Here is a 19,769-nt window from a genome sequence, read left to right on the forward strand (position 1 = left end):
CAAAAGCCTGGACAGCCTCAGGAGGACAGCGGAGGAGATCAGCACACTTGCGAGTGAGATCCGTAAGAGGCTTAGCGATGACCGAGGAGTTAGCAATAAATCTCCTGTAATAATTAGCGAACCCCAAGAAGCACTGTAACGCCTTCAGGGAGGCAGGTTGGACCCATTCCGCCACAGCCTGGACCTTGGCGGGATCCATGCGGAATTCAAGAGGAGTGAAGATTTGACCCAAAAATGGTATCTCCTGCACCCCAAACACACATTTTTCGGTCTTCGCAAACAGTTTGTTTTCCCGAAGGACCTAGAGGACCTTCCTGACATGCTCAATGTTGGAGGACCAGTCCTTGGAAAACACAAGTATGTCATCAAGGTACACTACAAGAAATACCCCCAGGTAATCTCTTAAAATCTCATTTATGAAATTCTGGAAGACCGCGGGAGCATTACAAAACCCAAAGGGCATGACGAGGTATTCGAAATGACCTTCGGGCGTGTTAAACGCAGTCTTCCACTCATCCCCTTCTTTGATGCGGATAAGGTTATACGCCCCCCGTAGAACAAACTTAGAGAACCATTGGGCCCCCTGAACCTGATTAAAGAGATCAGGAATCAAAGGAAGGGGATACTGGTTCCTTACAGTGACCTTATTCAAGTTACGGTAGTCAATGCATGGCCTAAGACCACCATCCTTCTTCCCTATGAAGAAGAAGCCAGCACCTACCGGAGAAGTAGAGGGGCGAATGTAACCCTTGGCCAGGCATTCCTGGATATACTCTCTCATGGCTTCATGTTCGGGACAAGAGAGATTAAATATCCTACCCTTAGGGAGCTTAGCTCCTGGTACCAAATCGATAGCGCAATCGTATTCTCTATGAGGAGGTAACACTTCGGAGGCCTCCTTAGAGAAAACATCAGCGAAGTCCTGAACAAACTCAGGTAGCATGTTCACCTCCTCAGGGGGAGAAATAGAATTAACAGAAAAACATCACGTCAAGCATTCATTACCCCATTTGGTAAGATCCCCAGTATTCCAGTCAAACGTGGGATTATGCAACTGCAACCAGGGAAGGCCTAAAACCAAATCGGACGATAATCCCTGCATCAACAGTACAGAGCACTGCTCCAAATGCATGGAGCCAACAAGGAGTTCAAAAACAGGGGCATGCTGTGTAAAATAACCATTAGCAAGAGGAGTGGAGTCGATACCCACTACCGGGACAGGTTTAGGCAAATCAATCAAAGGCATAGCTAGAGACATAGCAAATTCCACAGACATGATATTAGCAGACGACCCTTAATCCACGAAGGCACTGCCGGTAGCAGACCTACCACCAAAAGAGACCTGAAAGGGAAGCAAGATTTTATTACGTTTCATATTTACGGGAAATACCTGTGCGCCCAAGTGACCTCCCCGATGATCACTTAGGCGCGGAAGTTTTCCGGCTGCTTATTCTTACGCCTAGGACAGGTGTTCACTTGATGCTTGTCATCCCACAATAGAAGCAGAGACCATTCTTCCTGCGGAACTCTCTACGTTGTTGGGGGGACACGGAGGCCCCGAGTTGCATAGGTACCTCCGAGTCTTCCGTGGAAGAACGAAGCAACAGAACCTCGGGATGCATCATGGGGGAGTCAGAGGAGAAAACACAAAAACGTTCACGTTGTCGTTCCCTGAGACGTCGGTCAAGTAGTACCGCTAAAGCCATAACCTGGTCTAGGGAGTCAGAAGAGGGATAGCTAACTAGCAGGTCTTTCAGGGCGTTCGACAGACCCAACCTAAACTGGCACCTTAAGGCAGGGTCATTCCACCGAGAAGCTACGCACCACTTCCTAAAGTCAGAACAATACTCTTCCACAGGTCTCTTACCCTGACGTAAGGTCACCAGCTGACTCTCGGCAAAGGCAGTCCTGTCAGTCTCGTCACAAGTGAGTCCGAGAGCAGAAAAGAAAAGATCAACGGAGGAAAGTTCAGGGGCGTCAGGAGCCAAGGAGAAGGCCCATTCTTGGGGCCCTTCCTGGAGCCGGGACATAATTATACCCACCCGCTGACTCTCAGAACCTGAGGAGTGGGGCTTTAAGCGAAAATAGAGCTTACAACTCTCCCGAAAGGAGAGAAAAGTCTTCCGGTCCCCTGAGAACCGGTCAGGCATCTTGAGGTGGGGTTCAAGAGGTGAGGTGAGGGGCACTACCATGGTAGCGTCAAGCTGGTTGACCCTCTGAGCCAGGGCCTGGACCTGTAAGGAGAGACCCTGCATTTGCTGAGCCAGGGTCTCAAGGGGGTCCATAGTAGTGTGAGGGACCAGGGTAGACTAGGTATAAGTGCTTGTGATTATGTAATGAAGGGGGTAAGGAAACAGACAAGTGAGCCCTAATCTACCCGCCACTCAGTCCCTGCCTACTTGCAACGACCCGCCCTAGGCGACGGGGTACAACTGGGCGACGGTCCCTACGCTCAATAAGTGCACGGCAGACAAACAGACAAGGGTACACAGAAGCAAGGGAAAAGGGGCAGTTGCCCACAGCAACACCGTGAGCAACAAGAGTGGTGAACGAGCCGAGTCAAACCAGGAGTGTACGAAGTACCAAACGCAGAGCAGGAGAGTAGTGAACAAGCCGAGTCAAACCAGGAGTGTACGAGGTACCAAACGAGAGCAGGAGAGTAGTAAGTAAGCCAGGGTCAGTATGAAGCAGGGTCAAATTGATCAATAAGCTGCAGCAGGGCCAGGAAACCACACGAGAAGAATCACAAGCAAAGGAGGAACAGGAAAGGCAGGTATAAATAGACAGAGGGCGGGAGCTAGCTCTGTCTGGCCAGGCTGTGATAGGCTCTCCCACTCCTAAGCCTGCCATCCTGAGTGGTGGAAGATGGAGTCAGTCTCACCGACATAGAAGCAGGTGCAGACTTATTACCTATGGGCGTAGATACAGAAGCTGTGCCTGGCAGATCCTTAACAGGCATAATATGATGACTGGCATATAATGATCTCTTGGCGGCTAAATCAGACGGTAAATACTCTCTCTTGATTCTTCTGGCTCTCTCTGCAGCCTTTGACACTGTAGACCACCAACTTCTACTTACTTAACATACTCCACTCTATTGGCCTCAAGGACGCTGCTCTCTCTTGCTTTTCCTTCTATCTCTCTGATCGTACGTATATTCATATATATACTCACTCCTCACTGCCTTTCATTCAACCTATATGTCTTTTATATCTTATATCACTTTCCTCTTGGAACTTTTTGCTCCTCGTTGGTCAGGTGACTACACTCCTTTTTCTTGTTCTATCACAATTATGTATATCGGTCCCCTAATTTATTTATTTATTGTAGTCTATATTCGGACCGTCTTCCGCTCTTTCCCCTCTTTTTTTGCACTTTTTGTTTCCTGATTATATTCATTATTATTGATTCACTTTGATATTAGTTCCCAAATGCACTTGTCGTTCCCTCATCAAATTAATCTTTTAACATTCCCCGTGTGTGCAGTATTGACATATCTCTGCACATGTTTTTTATATCCCCTGTTCCACAAACACACTTTTTTAATAGATCACACTGTTTCACACATATACATTTATTAAATCTGATTCATGTCCGCGTAGTTCTCCATACGTGTCGTATATCAGACACTGGCCTCCTCTCCAATGTGCTGCACTTACGGACGTTGGACCCTGCGGTGGGGGAGAGCGCTGGTCTTGGGGGGGGGAGTGGTCGACGCACCCTTCCGTCCGCTGTCTATGGCCAGGGTAGTATGTGGGAGGCGTTGTCAGTCATCGCCGCCCCACATCCTCCCTGATGACGCGGCCACCGGAAGTGGGGCGGCTTCCATCTTTGTACCCCCATCTGGCGCCGCTATCCTCCTTCCCGCCAGGATGTAGCCACCCCCAGACGAAGGCATTCGCCGAAACGCGCGTCGGGTGTGGGCGTCTCCTATGTGCCACCATGACCTTGGGTAGGTAATCATTGTTTTTTGACACGTATCTGCCATATTTCATCTGTCAGTCTCACCTCTTACCAGCCTAATAGCACAGTAATCTCTGATCTCTTTCCTCGTGCACATAACATAACACTGTATAGTAACCATTATATCTTCAGCACTTTTTTTACCTTCAGCAAATTACTGTGATAGATTCTGCAGACCGCTGGTAGTTACCTTTTGAGATTTCGTTATATACACGTTCATATAAACCTACTTCAGCATTTAACGTATGTTTATGACAAATTACGCAACAATCATGGTTCAGCAATGGGTGATGCCCTTTTTCATTGTGACTCATCTTTTTTACTCTGTTATGTCTTATATGTAATAAAGCTCATATTTTTATATCTTGAACATTGTTGTGTTTAAGTTGATCATTTTCTCTCTCGGGTATTTCTATCTCTCTGATCGCTCGTTCAGTGTCTCATTTGCTGGTTCTACTTCTTCTCCTTATCCACTTGCTATCGGGGTTCCTCAGGGATCAGTCCTAGGTCCACTCCTCTTTTCTCTCTACACAGCCCAAATTGGACAAACCATCAGCAGATTTGGCTTCCAGTACCATCTCTACGCTGATGAAGAGAAATGTGCCTATAACTGGACCGTCAGTGATATGTTAAAATGGCGATAGGGGGGCTATCGCCATTTTAACATATCACTGACGGTCCAGTTATTGCCTCCATTCGTGGGGAACTGTTCCTATGTACGGCAGTCTGCAGCTGCCTAATCAGTCTCTCTCACTGCGTCCAGCGTTGCACTGGGTGTACGCACACTGACTCCTGCGTTACATACTGGCCGTCTCTTGATACAATTTTAACTTTTCAGTGTTGTTTGTCTGTTTGGTACATTAATAAAAGTTATATTTTAACTGCCTTTACTGACACTTATCGACTAATTGACTGGTGGCTGGGAAATTGGGACTCTGTGCCTAGGCACATTTCTCTTCATTGTTTAATTATCCCTGCCAGCCACTAGGGGGTCTCCTTTTTGCTTTTTCATCTCTACGCTGATGACACCCAATTATATGCCTCTTCCGATTACATCACCTCTGCTCTAATACAAAACAACAGTGATTGTCTATCCGCTGTCTCTAACATCCTCTCTCTATCTGAAACTGAATCTTTCTAAAACTGACCTCCTTTTGTTCCCACCATCTACTAACCTCCCTAAACCGGATGTCTCCATCTCAGTGTATGGCACTATCATAACTCCTAAGCAGCACGTCCGCTGTCCCGGGGTTATTTTTTACTCAGATCTTTCCTTTATTACTCACATTCAATCATTTTCACGCTTTTGTCATTTTCACCTCAAAAACATCTCCAGAATCCGCCCTTTTCTTACGGAGGAAACAGCCAAAACTCTCATTGTTGCTCTGATTCACTCTCGTCTTGACTACTGTAACTCATTACTAGTCAGTCTTCCCCTCACTAAACTCTCCCCTCTCCAATCTATCCTTAATTCAGCACCCAGGCTCATCTTTATCACCAACTGCTACACCAACGCCTCTACCCTGTGCCAATCACTGCACTGGTTGCCCATCCCCTTCAGAATAAAATTCAAACTTATTACTCTCACCCACAAAACTCTCCACAGTGCTGCACCACCTTACATCTCCTCCCTCATCTCTGTCCACCACCCTACTCGGGCTCTATGTTCTGCCATCGACCTTAGATTAAAATCCTCCATAATCCGAACCTCCCGCTCTCGTCTCCCGGATTTTTCTCGTGCTGCACCAGTCCTCTGGAATGTGCTACCCCAGACAATCAGATTCATTCTCAATATCCACAGTTTTAAACGTGCCCTGAAAACAGATCTTTTTAGACAGGCCTATAACATTCCCTAATCTGACTCCTTTCCATGGCCCCCCCTTCATCAGAATTAGATTGCCTCACACTCCTTGTCTTCATGTCCGTCAAACACGGATACTGGCTGGTGACCAGCTCATGGAGCTTTATGTGTACCACCCCATGTGTATAAAACAGAACAAAAGTAGAAAGTTACCACAGCACTGGACCACCAGAAGGGTGCACGCCTCCACAGAACCTGGTACACGGTCCTCAATATCAGGCAAACAAAAATGGACAAGGAGGCAGCAATTCCAAAAATGTAACAGCCTTTAATCACCCATGGGAAAGGTCCTGGTGGACTGAAACGTTGCATGGGTGATTAAAGGCTGTTATATTGTACAGAACAAACACTGTTACACTTTGTGTCTCCCTTATTTCCTCATAGATTGTAAACTGTTGCGAGCAGGGTCCTCACTCCTCTTGTTTGAATTGTAAATTAACTTTGTCACTATGTAATGTCTGATATTGTCTGCTTCATGTTCCCTCTAAATTGTAAAGTGCTGCGTAATATGTTGGCGCTATAAATAAAGATTATTATTATTATTATTACTACCTACCAGTACACCAGTAAATAATCACTATGTAATGTCTGATATTGTCTGCTTCATGTTCCCTCTAAATTGTAAAGTGCTGCGTAATATGTTGGCGCTATAAATAAAGATTATTATTATTATTATTACTACCTACCAGTACACCAGTAAATAATTACACTGTAGTGTTTGAAGTGTATCCCAAGATGGTGCATGATGATTTAGGAATATGGCACAAGAAAAGTTTCAGAAGAATTTTATACATTTATCACCCGGCCTGCAGAGCCCCCTTTCGATAACACCTTTGTGCATTACTAAAACGTGGACTTTGTAGTACATACATGAATATTAATAAGCCGCTTCCCATGGCAGGGCATTGTTCAGAGTCCTGGTGCATGTATGGAATAACTTTTAGTTGTACCATAGAAGCACAAGTAGCTGGATGCAGTTTTACCTGCAATAGGCCCCCCTGTATTCTCAATCATAAATTATGTAAAGTATGTAAAACAGAGCACTCTCTTGCTGGCTGGCTTATAGGGAGGGCAAAAGGGGCATGTGCCCCAGAACCTTCATGACCTTGGGGGCTTCCTCCACCCAGTTTTATCCAGCTCTTTCCAGGCAAGAGACATGGATGTTTTTAAATTATTTCAAGCGTAACTCCAACAATATAAACATTTTAGTATGGTAATATGTGTAAAGAGCAAATTTTGTAGCTTTTATTACTAAGGGTCAGAGCTCTATAAAGAGTTAGTAGGGCCATTCAGCGGATATCTTTGAACCCATTAGATTACTGTTATTGGAACATTTAATAAATGCCCTAATTAAAAAAGGGTCCTGGAGACCAATTCTCTTGTACACCTTCAAAAGTGATTATTATTTATATATAAAAATGTCTATCAGTGGGTTTGGTGCAACTTTCTAATTACATTTTATTAAAAATAATTGTAACTTTTTGAGGTACAGCTGCTTTGTATTCTGTATACACAGCAGCTGCATTGTGCGCTGAGACCTGAATCTGTCAGGTCAGCAGGACTGACGGATTCAGGGTCAGCGGGTCCTGCGTTATGAACTTAGATGTGATCGGTATCAGCTCGGTCCTGCATGTCAGAACCTGCTGACACAGGACCCGCAGACACTAAACCCATCAGTCCCGCTGACCTGGCAGATACAGGATTTACCGCAAGATACAGCTGCTCTGTATACAGTATATAAACAGGTGTATCTCAAAAAGTAAAAATAATTTTTAATAAAATGTAATTAGAAAGTTGCACTAAACACTGATAGACATTTACATATAGTTAAAAAAAAGTCTCTTTAGAAGGTGTACATAGCCTTTAAGCTTATCCTTCTATAATGTCTTGTGCTTATTGTAACAAAATATATTACAGTTCTAATTCTAGCACTGTTATTCGTCCTCACTATAATATATCTCAGATTAGTGGTTGTGGCTTTGTAATATGTAATCGTTTATTTCTGTGAGGGTATGTTCACACGCAAACGTAATATACGTCTGAATTACGGAGCTGTTTTCAGGCTCGTACTCGCGTTTTTCGCGGCGTCCATTACGGACGTAATTGGAACTGTTTTTCAAAGGAGTCAAGAAAAACGGCTCCAATTACATCCCAAGAAGTGACATGCACTTCTTTGAGGCGGCCGTCTTTTTACGCGACGTCTTTTGACAGCCCATCTGCACAGAACACAGTCAGACCCATTGAATTCAATGGGCAGATGTTTGCCAACGGTTTGGAGCCGTTTTTACGGCCGTAATTCCAGGCGAAAAACGCCTGAATTACGTCCGTAAATAGGGCGTGTGAACATACTCTTAGAAGCTTAACTAGCTTAGGTAATAAGCTTAGCAAGTAACAGCAAAATATTACAGATAATATAATCTGTAATTATTCTGCTCTCCTTTGTCCTAGGACACAACCGTAGAACTAACTTTTTATTTTGATAGATTTCACTTAAACTATATTTCCAATCATTACTTCAAACTGTCTTTTTATCTGTAGCATTTTACTCAGAGACATAATGTGAAGTTACTGAGCATCAATGCAAAATTTGTAACATGACCCCCCCAATTTTACATGCAATTTATAGTAATGGTATCATTTTATATGGCAGAGAGGCTGTTACCCGGGTCCGACTGCTCCCTTTGCACCTTATACGCATATGCCCTTAAAAATGCACACAGTGATGTTCCTGCAGAGGATAGCTCTCACAGAACATGGATAATGCACATAATGATATTCATCCATAGTGATATTACACACAGTGAAGTCACAATACAGAAATAATAAACTCAGTGAGATGACAGTACAGGTATAGTAAATACAGTGATGTCATAATACATAGATAATAAAACTCCTGATGAAGCTTAGTATAGTGAAACGTGCGTCGAGGTGTGCTATTCCCTTGTTACCTGCCAGGCTCTCACCATGTCGAGGGGTGATTGATTGATCCATCACTGACCTACATCAGTATATGCTCTTTAGGATCTGTTGGAGATTTGGTTGTGATTCTCTGTATACTGTTATAATTTGTGGTGTTACTATAAATACACATCGGTGAAGATGCACCCACACTTCATCTGTATTGTATTTACTATATTGAGGCAGTTATTGTTTAATATCTGGACACACATATCTCTTGGATGTTATTATTCTGTATCTGGATACATATATACTTTGGATGTTACATACCTATGTGTGATGCATGGACTACATTTTAATATATAGAGGTATCCTCAGCTAGAAAGTGGGACATATACTCATTGTGAGTTGTCCTATCGATATTTAATCTACACCACACTTTTTGTATATGGATTGCTATCTTCATTATTGTACCGGTGGGCCATACTATCTTTTGCCCTTGCTCTCCTTTTTTAACTAATTTCTCAATGTGTACATCTATCTATCTATCTATAGAATAGGCAGCACTCCAAAATTGAATAAAGTAAAAACAATGTGTGTTTTATTCACCCATTAATATGTGACGTTTCAGCCCCTATCATGAGCCTTTCTCATGATGGGGGCTGAAACGTCGCATATTAATGGTAGAATAAAATAAATTTTTTCACTTTATTCAATTCTGGAGTGCTGCCTATTCTATTAATCTATTAAAATTGAAAGGGCTGAAGGTCTGGGCCCTGAGGCTTGCACCCACGCAACTACATATATATGGTACTGCTCTCTTAGAATTGTTGTATCTATCTATCTATATCTATCTATCTATATATATATATATATATATATATATATATACATATACTGTATATTTAGATTCATGTTACTTAATAAAATTTTAATATTTATGTTTTTGCTCCAATTGTTTTTGTACGTTTCATAGGTTTATAGATTGATGTCACCAGACAGAGAAAATAAACAGTTATATCCAGGGCCGGCGTCAGCACCCGGCGAACCCGGGAAAGTGCCAGGGGTCCACTATCCTTGAGGAGGCCCACTCAGCCCCTAGGTGCTGATGCCGCCATCAAGGCTCCCCCAGGAGTCAACGCTCTTGCCGGGGATTCCGTTCCTAGTGGTAGCCCCTGTCTAGGATCAGAATCCCCCTCCCCTTCCTGGTCATGCCACACAGCCCCCCCCCCTGCCTGTAAGTAGCGCCTTTGGGGCTCCCTCTAAGAGTGGAATCCCCAGCCAGAGCATTGCCGACACTCTGGTCGGTGATTCCGCACCAGCAGATGCCCATGATGTCACTGTCCATATAGAAATCCGCAGCTGATATTTGGATTTACATTTAAATTCTCATACAGATTAGCTCAATAGAAGATCAGTAGAGCAAATCTGCAGCTTTTCAGTGCGGAATCTGCATAAATATTGAATATGATGTGGATTATAAAACTGGAGCATGGGAATTGGGAATAAAAAAAACAATCACATGCATTGCTAGTGGAATTGCTAGCACCTAAATCCAGACAGAATCCATGACGTGTGAACATAACCTAAGAGTAGTCACAATTATGTCACAGTACAAGAATGATGCACACAGTGTGATTTTACAGTGCATGAATAGTAAACACTATGAAGTCATGGGAAAGGGTTATTGCACACAGTGATGTCACTGTTATGGGAATAATGGGCACAGTGATGTCACAGAGAAAAAGGAATGTCACAGAACAGGGATAATAAACAAAGTGATTACACAACTAAAGGCTAGGGACCACAGTGATGTCACAGCCCAGAGATAATAAACATAGCATCAATATATAAGGGTAATTCATACAGGTATAATAAGACTGTTGGGCCCGTTCAAGCCCTAGGGCGCATGTCCAACTGCAATCTCTGCACCCTCAATAGATACGTCCCTACTTTTTGTCTATATATTTTTTTCACATGCTGTAAACTAAATAAAAATGAATGAAAACCCTAAGAAGGGGTGTTGGCATTGCAAGATCCTAAGGTGCATTCGGGCTGTCATGTGGGCATTACTGTCCTGGTGTAGAGGAGTTTTTTACCTTGTGTGTATGGATGTAAATAGCCATTGAAAAAGAAGGAGGGACACACCATGGGAGACCTGGGCTAATGAATCAAAAAAAGAGCACATACATGGCTTTCAGTTAATCAGTCACTGCTAATGGGGCACTGAATTTTATTATGCAAAACGATCATGTTTTCCCAGCCAAAATACCTTCCATCTGGCGCGCACCAAATTTACAAAATGAGGTACAAGATAGACAATGCTAGATGTGTTAGTGAGCCCAGGGGGAAAATAACCATCTAACTGTATGGGCCCAGATATTTAGAATGGCAGCCCTGGGCATGGCTATGAAACGATCATACACAAGACATTTTAAAGCTAAAGGAAGGTGTAAGTGGGCCCTTGGGCAGCAGAGTAACAGTGGTCCCCTCTCTATCCCACCCTTAGCTACACAAACATAGATCATGTTTACCCAGGTTGTTATAGGCTTCCCCCGACCAAGTGAACTATGGTATTGGCCAGAATCTGCTTGGTGCTGATACCACCGACTTAAATACAAAATGCCTCTTCCCCAATTGTATGTGTACATTTACAAATTTATATTTACCTTTAATAAAAAATAATTCCAAAGACATGTAAAATGTATTCTCTAATTCTTCTAGGAGCAAAATGTCATAAAGAATATAAGGAGGATTATGGCAATGGTAAGAGTGTAGAATCACAACTTCGACCACTTGGCAGGAAAGCAATAAAACTGGACCATAGCATAAGGCAAGAGATGGAGAGACAGAGGCTAGCTGAAGAAAGGAGAGCTCAAGCAGTGAAAATGTATTCAAAACTTCGGAGTTCACGAATGACAGCTATTCGCACAACACAATCAATGAGTATTTCCAGATTTGAAGACTGTAAGTTGTATACTATTCTTTTTTTTTTTACTGTAGTCTAAATAGTTTGTATTTAAAAGATACTAAAAAATAGAACCTGGGAAAATCTATCTATCTATCTATCTATCTATCTATCTATCTATCTATCTATCTATCTATCTATCTATCTATCTATCTATCTATCTATCTATCTATCTATCTATCTATCTATCTATCTATCTATCTATCTATCTTTTATATAATACTATAAATCCATTTGCAATATATCTGCATCTCAAAAAAAATCCATATTTGATGTGATATTTCCAGCCCTTGAATCCCACACAACGATTTTCTATCTAAGTGTGCAATATATCAACCTGCGCTATAGAGAACTTATGCAATCTTGTATTAGGTGACTAATTGTGGCATGAACATTCAGGAAGTTTTGCAATTACTGGCAGACTTCTGTCTTAAAGTGGTATTCCCAGAATCAACAATTATCTCCTAAGGTGATAATCGTCTGATCGCTGGGGTTCTCACTGCTGGGACCCCACTGATCACGAAAACGGGGGTCCCAATCCCCCCTATTCCTCTTCACTGCACGACTGCAGTGAGGAGAACATTGAATGGAGTGTGGTGAAGCATGGGTGTGCTGTTCCATTCAAAGTCTATGGGAGTGACGAAAAAAGATAAGTACAGCACTCGGTTCCTTTGGTCTGTCCTACAGATATTGAATGGAGCAGCGGAGGCATGTTCGACCACTGCTCCATTGAAGCTCCTCAATACATGGGGGTGCAGTGAGAAGAATCGGGGTTGGACCCCTGTTCTTATAATCAGTGGGGGTCCCAGCAGTGGGGCCCCCCGGGATCAGACAGTTATGACCTATCATGTGGGTTCTGGGACAACCCTTTTAAAACATGTGGCACATCTAAAAAGTAACTCCAGTGCATATCCCAACCTCAATTTACATGTACTACCATTATAAATGGAATTAAAGGGATTCACACACACCTTTTACAGTAACAACTACCCCATTGTTTATTGGTGAACCTCTTATCCCAAAAATATGTTTGTTATAGCCTCATCCATGCTATCAAAATAATTGAATGGTATATTATGCAACTACCCTAATTTCCATAAAAGGGTTTTTCCGCCTTGCACAAACTCTTTTTTCAGAAGAGTCTGCCGAAAATAATCTGACAACAGGGTATTACGCTTCTAGGAATCCCAGCAATCAGTTGTAATCTGATCTACAGCACCACCACAGGGAAATTTCTTAAAAAGTTACCACTTGATAAGAATTGTAAATGTTTTATACACTTTTCAACAGTGAAATTGCAACACCAAGAAGGAAAAGTGTAGGAATTGTGGAAATCACAGGATCGATAAACATGTTCATGTTGTGCATATAATAAAAAATGGAAAAAAAATATTGTAAACATCTTGACTTATTCAGTATCGAGTATGAGAACCACATGCAGAAATACACGCACTTAAACATCTTGACATGCTATCAACGAGGTTATTAATGGCTGTCTGAGGAATGTTATGCACGCTGATGGCAGTTGGGCACGCAAATTATCAAGATTGGCTGCTGGCAGCTCCCTTTGCAATTACTGACCAATCATGTCCCAGATGTGCTCGATGGGAGACAAGACCCGAGACGCTGAAGGCCATGGTAGCACATTTAGACCACGCAGGCTGCACAGCTGCACAAGCAACATGTGGCCTGGCTTCTGGGACACTTTGGAGAAATGGCCGTACCAATGGTCCCACAACCAAATCAATGTAACGTTGAGCTGTTAGTGCACCTGAGATGAAGATTAGAGGGGTCCGGCTACCGTACATTATATGACCCCACACCATAATCCCAGAGTAGGACCGGTGTGACGTTCCCTTGTGAAGGCCTCTTCATGGCATTGTCCATGTGATCTCCAGACCAATCTCCAGCTATTATTGCATCCAAAATAAAAGCAGGACTCATCGCTGAAGAGGATAGACCTCCATTCCAGCCTCCATTGCCGTCTTGCTGTGCACCATGATAGTCTTTAAGAGTGGTGGCATGTGGTTAATGAAACACCTGTAGCTGGGCATCTGGCTCGTAGCCCAATGTTGTGAAAACATCTTCTAAATGTTTGTGTCGACACTGGTTGCCGCCCTAGGCTTGGGGTGTGATGTCTAATTTCAATTACAGTACAGAATGCATCACTACACGCCATTCTTCTAATCAGACAATCCCTCTGTGCAGAGGTTTGCCTCCGTGCACATCTTGCTGTCATTCCTGTTCGTTGTTGTCGTCCCAACTTCTGGGACACGCAACGTTGAACAGTGCTGACATCTCTGCCTAGACACATAGCAATCTGCCGGAGTGATAAATAAGTTCTCTCAGTTCAAAGATTCTGTCCCTCACAATTTGCGACAATTGAGGACCATTGAGGACCTATCAGGACCTGATAGGCTTCCTGTCATGGGGACTGTCACGTCACACTGACAGTTATAATACATTACACTATGTAGGTAGTGTAATGTATTATAGCAGCGATCAGAGCTGCAGGTCCTCAAGTCTCCTAATGGGACAAAAAAAAAGTTACAAAAAAGTTAATAAAAGTGTTTTATAAATAGTGTAAAAATAAAATTTTAAGTTAAAAAAACAAAAACTGCCTTTTTTTCCTATAATAAATATTTTGTTATAGGAAAAAAATTAAAATGTTAAAAAAGTACAGATATTTGGTATCACCGTGTTCACAACGACCCAACCTATAAAACTATAATGTTATTTTTCCTTCACGGTGAACACCGCCAAAAAAAAAAACAATACTTGTATCGCCATTTTTTGGTCACCACGCCAAATATAGAGTAAAAAGTTAAAGTCGCATGTACCCCAAAATAGCACCAATAAAAACTTCAACCCGTCCTGCAAACAACAAGCCCTTACACAGCTTTTTTGGCTGAAAAATAGAAAAGTTATGGCTCTCAGAATATGTTAACACAAAAAAAAAATGTTTCCTTTTAAAAAGTGATTACATTATGCAAACGCTGCAAAGCATAAAAAAACAATGTCCATATGGTATCGTCGTAATCACATTGACCCGCAGAATAAAGTAAAATGCCATTTATAGTGCACAGTAAACACTGTAAAAAAAATAATCATAATAAAAAAAACATTGTTGGAATTGCTTGTTTTTGGTCACCTCGCTTGCCAAAAAATGGAATAAAAAGTGAGCAAAAAGACGCATGCACCCCAAAATGGTACCAATAAAAACTACAGATTGTCCGGCAACAAATAAGCCCCCACACAGCTCCATTGGAAAAAAAAAAGTTCTGGCTCTCAGAATATGGTGACACAAAATGGCCAGAATTACAAAAGCGGATAAGATTGGGCACCATTTATAAGTGCGAAACTGGCCACACATCTGCAGATTATTATTTACCGCATTATTATACCCTCCTATTATACCCTGATGTACTCCGCACAGCTTACATATGCCCCTACATTATAAACTGAAATATCAGGAAAACCCTAAACAGAACAACTAACAAGCAAAATCCGCACTCCAAAAGCCAAATGGCGCTCCCTCCCTTCTGAGCGCTACAGTGTACCCAAACAGCAGTTTACTTCCATCGCCATACCCGGGAGAACCCGCTTAACATTTTATGAGAAATTTGTCTTCAGTGGCACAAACTGGGAACAACATATCGTGCACTAAAATGGCACATCAGTGGAAAATTTTAATTTTAACTTTGCACCATCCGCTGGGCATTAACCCCTTCGTGCACCATGACATAATAGCATGTCGTGGTGCTGGAGTTGTTGTATGGAGCCGGCTAATGTGCTGGGTCCACTCCATACGCTGCGGATGTCAGCTGTGTATAGGGCCGGCCTTAGGGCTGTGCGACCTGTGTCATTGCATAGGGCGCATCACTCCAGCAGGTGGAAGGGGGCGCTGTGCTGACTTCCTTCACCAGCTTGTTTCAGAAGCGCCCGGGCCTGGTGACTCAGCAGTCACCTTTTCGCCCGGGCGCTTTTAAATTCAGTGGAGTCTCTTACTCTGTAGCAGCCATAGCGGCTGCTAGCTGCAACACAGGAAATGAGGGCGCCCATGCCGTCTGTCAGAAATGGGCCCCCCCCATGGCCGGCGGCGCTGTCACAGCGGTAGCGACGCCACTATTGCAGAGCAGGGAGGTATCTCACTGCTCTGCTATCTACTAGCGCCACTGTAGCTTCCTGAAGGAGGGGAATCCCCGTGTGCCCCGGGATTCCACTCCTGGATGGAGCGCTTGATGTCTCTGTCCATATATGGACGGTGATATCAGGGGCAACTCCTGAAGTGTAATCCCCATCCACAGCATTGCCGAATCTGTGACCATGGATTCCACAGGAGAAGCCTTTGACGTCACTGTCCATAAATGGACACAGACAACAGGGGCTTCTCCTGGAGTGTAATCCCCGGTCACAGCGTCGGCAACGCTGTGGACGGGAATTCCGCTTCAGGAGTTGGCCCTGATGTCACTGTCCATATATGGACTGAGACATCAAGTAGAGTGCTCCAGGAGCGGAATCCCCGGCCACTGGGGGATTCTGCTCCTTCAGGGAGTTACAATGGCGCTATCTACAGGAAGCGGGGTGTGTGTCACTACCTACAAGAGGGCTGTGTGGCGCTACCTACCAGGGCGCTGTGTGGCACTACTTACCAGGGGGCTGTGTGGCACTACCTACCAGGGGGCTGTGGGGCACTACCTACAAGGGGCTGTGTGGCGCTACCTACCAGGGGGCTGTGTGGCACTACCTACCAGTGGGCTGTGTGGCACTACCTACCAGGGGGCTGTGTGGCACTACCTACCAGGGGGCTGTGTGGCGCTACCTACAGGGGGCTGTGGGGTACTACCTACAGGAGGCTGTGTGGCACTACCTACAAGGGGCTGTGTGGCACTATCTACAGGGGGCTGTGTGGCACTATCTCCAGGGGGAATCTGAGTGGAGGCTGATGGTCATTTTACTGTGAGTGGGAGGCTGATGGTCATTTTACTGTGAGTGGAGGGCTGATGGTCATTTTACTGTAAAAGGCGGGCTGATAGTCTTCAAATTGGTTCCACCTCTGAGCTCCAATTGAAATTAATAGGAGGCAGAAAATACCTGCGGCGCCTTGTTGGACTGCGTTTTGCTTGCGTCTTTTGCATTAGCTTCAACGGCTTAAAAAAAAACGCAAAAAAAAAAAAGGTCAAACAACGTTGTCAATTCAAAATCTGCTTCAAACTTCCTGAAGGAATTTTGAGGCAGATTTTTTTTGCCTTACAAAAAATGCTGTGTGAACATACCCTACGAGTGTAGTGCTTGTTTTTAGCCATTTTCTATCTTTCTCTAAACAATTTGGTGGGGGTGCCCTGAGGAAATTTTTATTTTTGCAGTGGTGCCTCGAAAAGGTTGGGAAACTCTATACTGAGCTACAGGATCACGCCGGCCTACGCAAGGATCACGACGTGGAGCAGCTCAGTTGGGAACGGGGCCTAGGTGAGTACAATTGTTAAGGATCTGCCAGGCACAGTTTCTGTATCCACGCCCATAGGTAATCAGTCTGCACCTGCTTCTATGTCTGTGAGACTAATTCCATCTTCCACCACTCAGGATGGCAGGCTTAGGAGTGGGAGAGCCTATCACAGCCTGGCCAGACGGAGCTAGCTCCCGCCCTCCGTCTATTTATACCTGCCTTTCCTGTTCCTCCTTGCTTGTGATGCTTCTCTGTTGGTTTCCTGGCCCTGCTGCAGCTTCTTGAACTACTTGTCCCTGCTTCGTATTGACCCTGGCTTACTGACTACTCTTCTGCTCTGCGTTTGGTACCTCGTACACTCCTGGTTTGACTCGGCTTGTTCACTACTCTCCTGCTCTGCGTTTAGCACCTCGTACTCTCCTGGTTTGACTCGGCTCTTTTACTACTCTTGTTGCTCACGGTGTTGCCATGGGCAACTGCCCCGCTTCCCTTTGTTCTGTGTTTCCTTGTCTGGTTGTCTGTCGTGCACTTACTGAGTGTAGGGACCGTCGCCCAGTTGTACCCCGTCGCCTAGGGCGGGTCGTTGCAAGTAGGCAGGGACTGAGTGGCGGGTAGATTAGGGCTCACTTGTCTGTTTCCCTATCCGTCATTACAACAATTTTTTTTGTTTGGGGGCACTGTCTACAAGGGGCAGGTGAGTGGCTGTATGGCACTGTCTACAAGGAGGAGGTGGGGGATTATGGCACTGTCTACCGGAAGGCTGTATGATACAATCTACAAGGGGCACTATCTACAAGTGGGGGGCTGTGTGTGGCAGCCAGGGGAGTGGGGCATTATACAGTGTGGGGGACACTAAGCGGACATTATACTGTGATGGGGTACTACAGGGGGAAATATACTGTGTGTGGCACTTAGGGGGCATAATACTGTGTAGGCACAATTAGAGGACAAAATACTGTGTCCTTGAAGGGGTTATAATATATTATTAAATATTATTATACTGTATGGCACTAAAGGGGCATTATACTGTGTGGGGGCACTATATAGGGCATCATGGGGGCATTATACTTTTTTTATGGGGCATTTTTTTAAGATGGGTTAGGGTGCCGAAAGATAATTTCGCACGGGGCGCCATCTATCGCAAGGTCGGCACTGGCTGTGTATTACAGCTGACACCCAGGACTAACAGACAGGAACAGTGATCGCGCTGTTACAGAAGCCAATAAAAATGACAATATACTGCAATCCACTGATTGCTGGTTCAAGTCCCCTAGGGGGACTAATAAAATGTGTAAAAAAAAAAGTCAAATAAAGGATATTAGTAGTAAAAAAAAAAAATTGAAAGTTAAAAAAAAAAAAAATATTCCCATTTTTCCTCTAAAGTAATGTAACAAAATAAAGAAAATTGGTATAGCTGCGTCCATAAAAGTCCAAACGATTACAATATACCATTATTTAACTCGCAAGATGAATGCCGAAAAAAAATAAGCAATTTAAAACCGCAAAATCGCTTTTTTTTTTTTTGTCACCTTAGCTCTCAAAAAAGTCATAGAAATGAATCAAAAAGTTGTATGTGCAAAAAAATTGTACCAATAAAACCTACAGCATGTCCCGCAAAAAAAGAAGCTCTTACACCGCTCAATTGACCAAAGAATAAAAACTTTTTGTGTTTTTTTTTTAGCAAATAGTTTTTACTTTGTAAAAATACTAAAATATAAAAAAAACCTCTATACATTTGGTATCACCTTAATCGTATTGAGCTGCAGAATAAAGTTAAGTTGTCATTTTTACCGCACGGTGAAACCGTAAAAACTAAACCCAAAAAACAATGGAGGGATCAAATTTTTTGCAATTTCAGCCTGCAAAGTATCTATTTTCAGTTTTCCAGTGCATTTTATGGTACTTTAGATTCGGCTCATGAAGGAGCCACTAGATCAGTATCCATATATGGACAGTGACGTCAGGGGCTGCCCATGGACTGAGAGCTTTGCTAACGCTCTGGCCAGGAATTCCGCTCCAAAATGAGCCCCTGACATCACTCTCCATATATGGACAGTGACGTCAGGGGCTCCCCATGGACTGAGAGCTTTGCTAACACTCTGGTCGGGAATTCCACTCCAGAATGAGCCCCTGACATCACTCTCCATATATGGATAGTGACGTCAGGGGCTTCTCCAGGAGTGAAGTCCCTGACCAGAGTGTCAGCAACTCTCCATGAGGAGCCACTGATGTCACTGTCCATATATGGATACTGACGCCAGCAGATACTTCACGAGCAGAATCCCCGGCCAGAACGTCGGCAACGCTCTGGCAGGGCATTCCCATCCATGAGAAGCCCCTGACGTCACTGTCCATATATGAGCAGAATCCCTGGCCAGAGTGTCGGCAATGGTCTGGCGAGAATTGTGCTCCAGGAGGAGTGAATAGCAGAGCAGGGAGCGGATAGTTTCCTGCTTTGCCATAGTATTCAATTGTATCTGCATCTTGAGGACGCCGATACAATTAAATATGGTACTTGCCAAGACACGTCCGGGACAGTAATTTTCCGGGACTATCTCTGTGAATTCGGTACAGTCATGGAAAATTCAAGTCTGTTGGTAACTATGCGATATGAGCCGTTAAATCAAGTGCCA

At 43.8% G+C, this 19,769-nt stretch overlaps 1 protein-coding gene across 1 annotated transcript in view; it reads left to right on the forward strand.

The window, feature by feature from the left end:
- LOC142750385 (uncharacterized) overlaps window positions 1-19,769 on the forward strand; it is a 240,543-nt gene that overhangs the window by 116,009 nt on the left and 104,765 nt on the right. Inside the window, exon 5 of the mRNA XM_075859387.1 lies at window positions 11,447-11,689. Coding sequence (XP_075715502.1) covers window positions 11,447-11,689 — 243 coding nt within the window. The remainder of the gene's footprint in view (window positions 1-11,446; window positions 11,690-19,769) is intronic.

The sequence above is a fragment of the Rhinoderma darwinii genome, chromosome 3, assembly GCF_050947455.1.
Source record: "Rhinoderma darwinii isolate aRhiDar2 chromosome 3, aRhiDar2.hap1, whole genome shotgun sequence".
Classification (NCBI taxonomy): domain Eukaryota; kingdom Metazoa; phylum Chordata; class Amphibia; order Anura; family Rhinodermatidae; genus Rhinoderma; species Rhinoderma darwinii.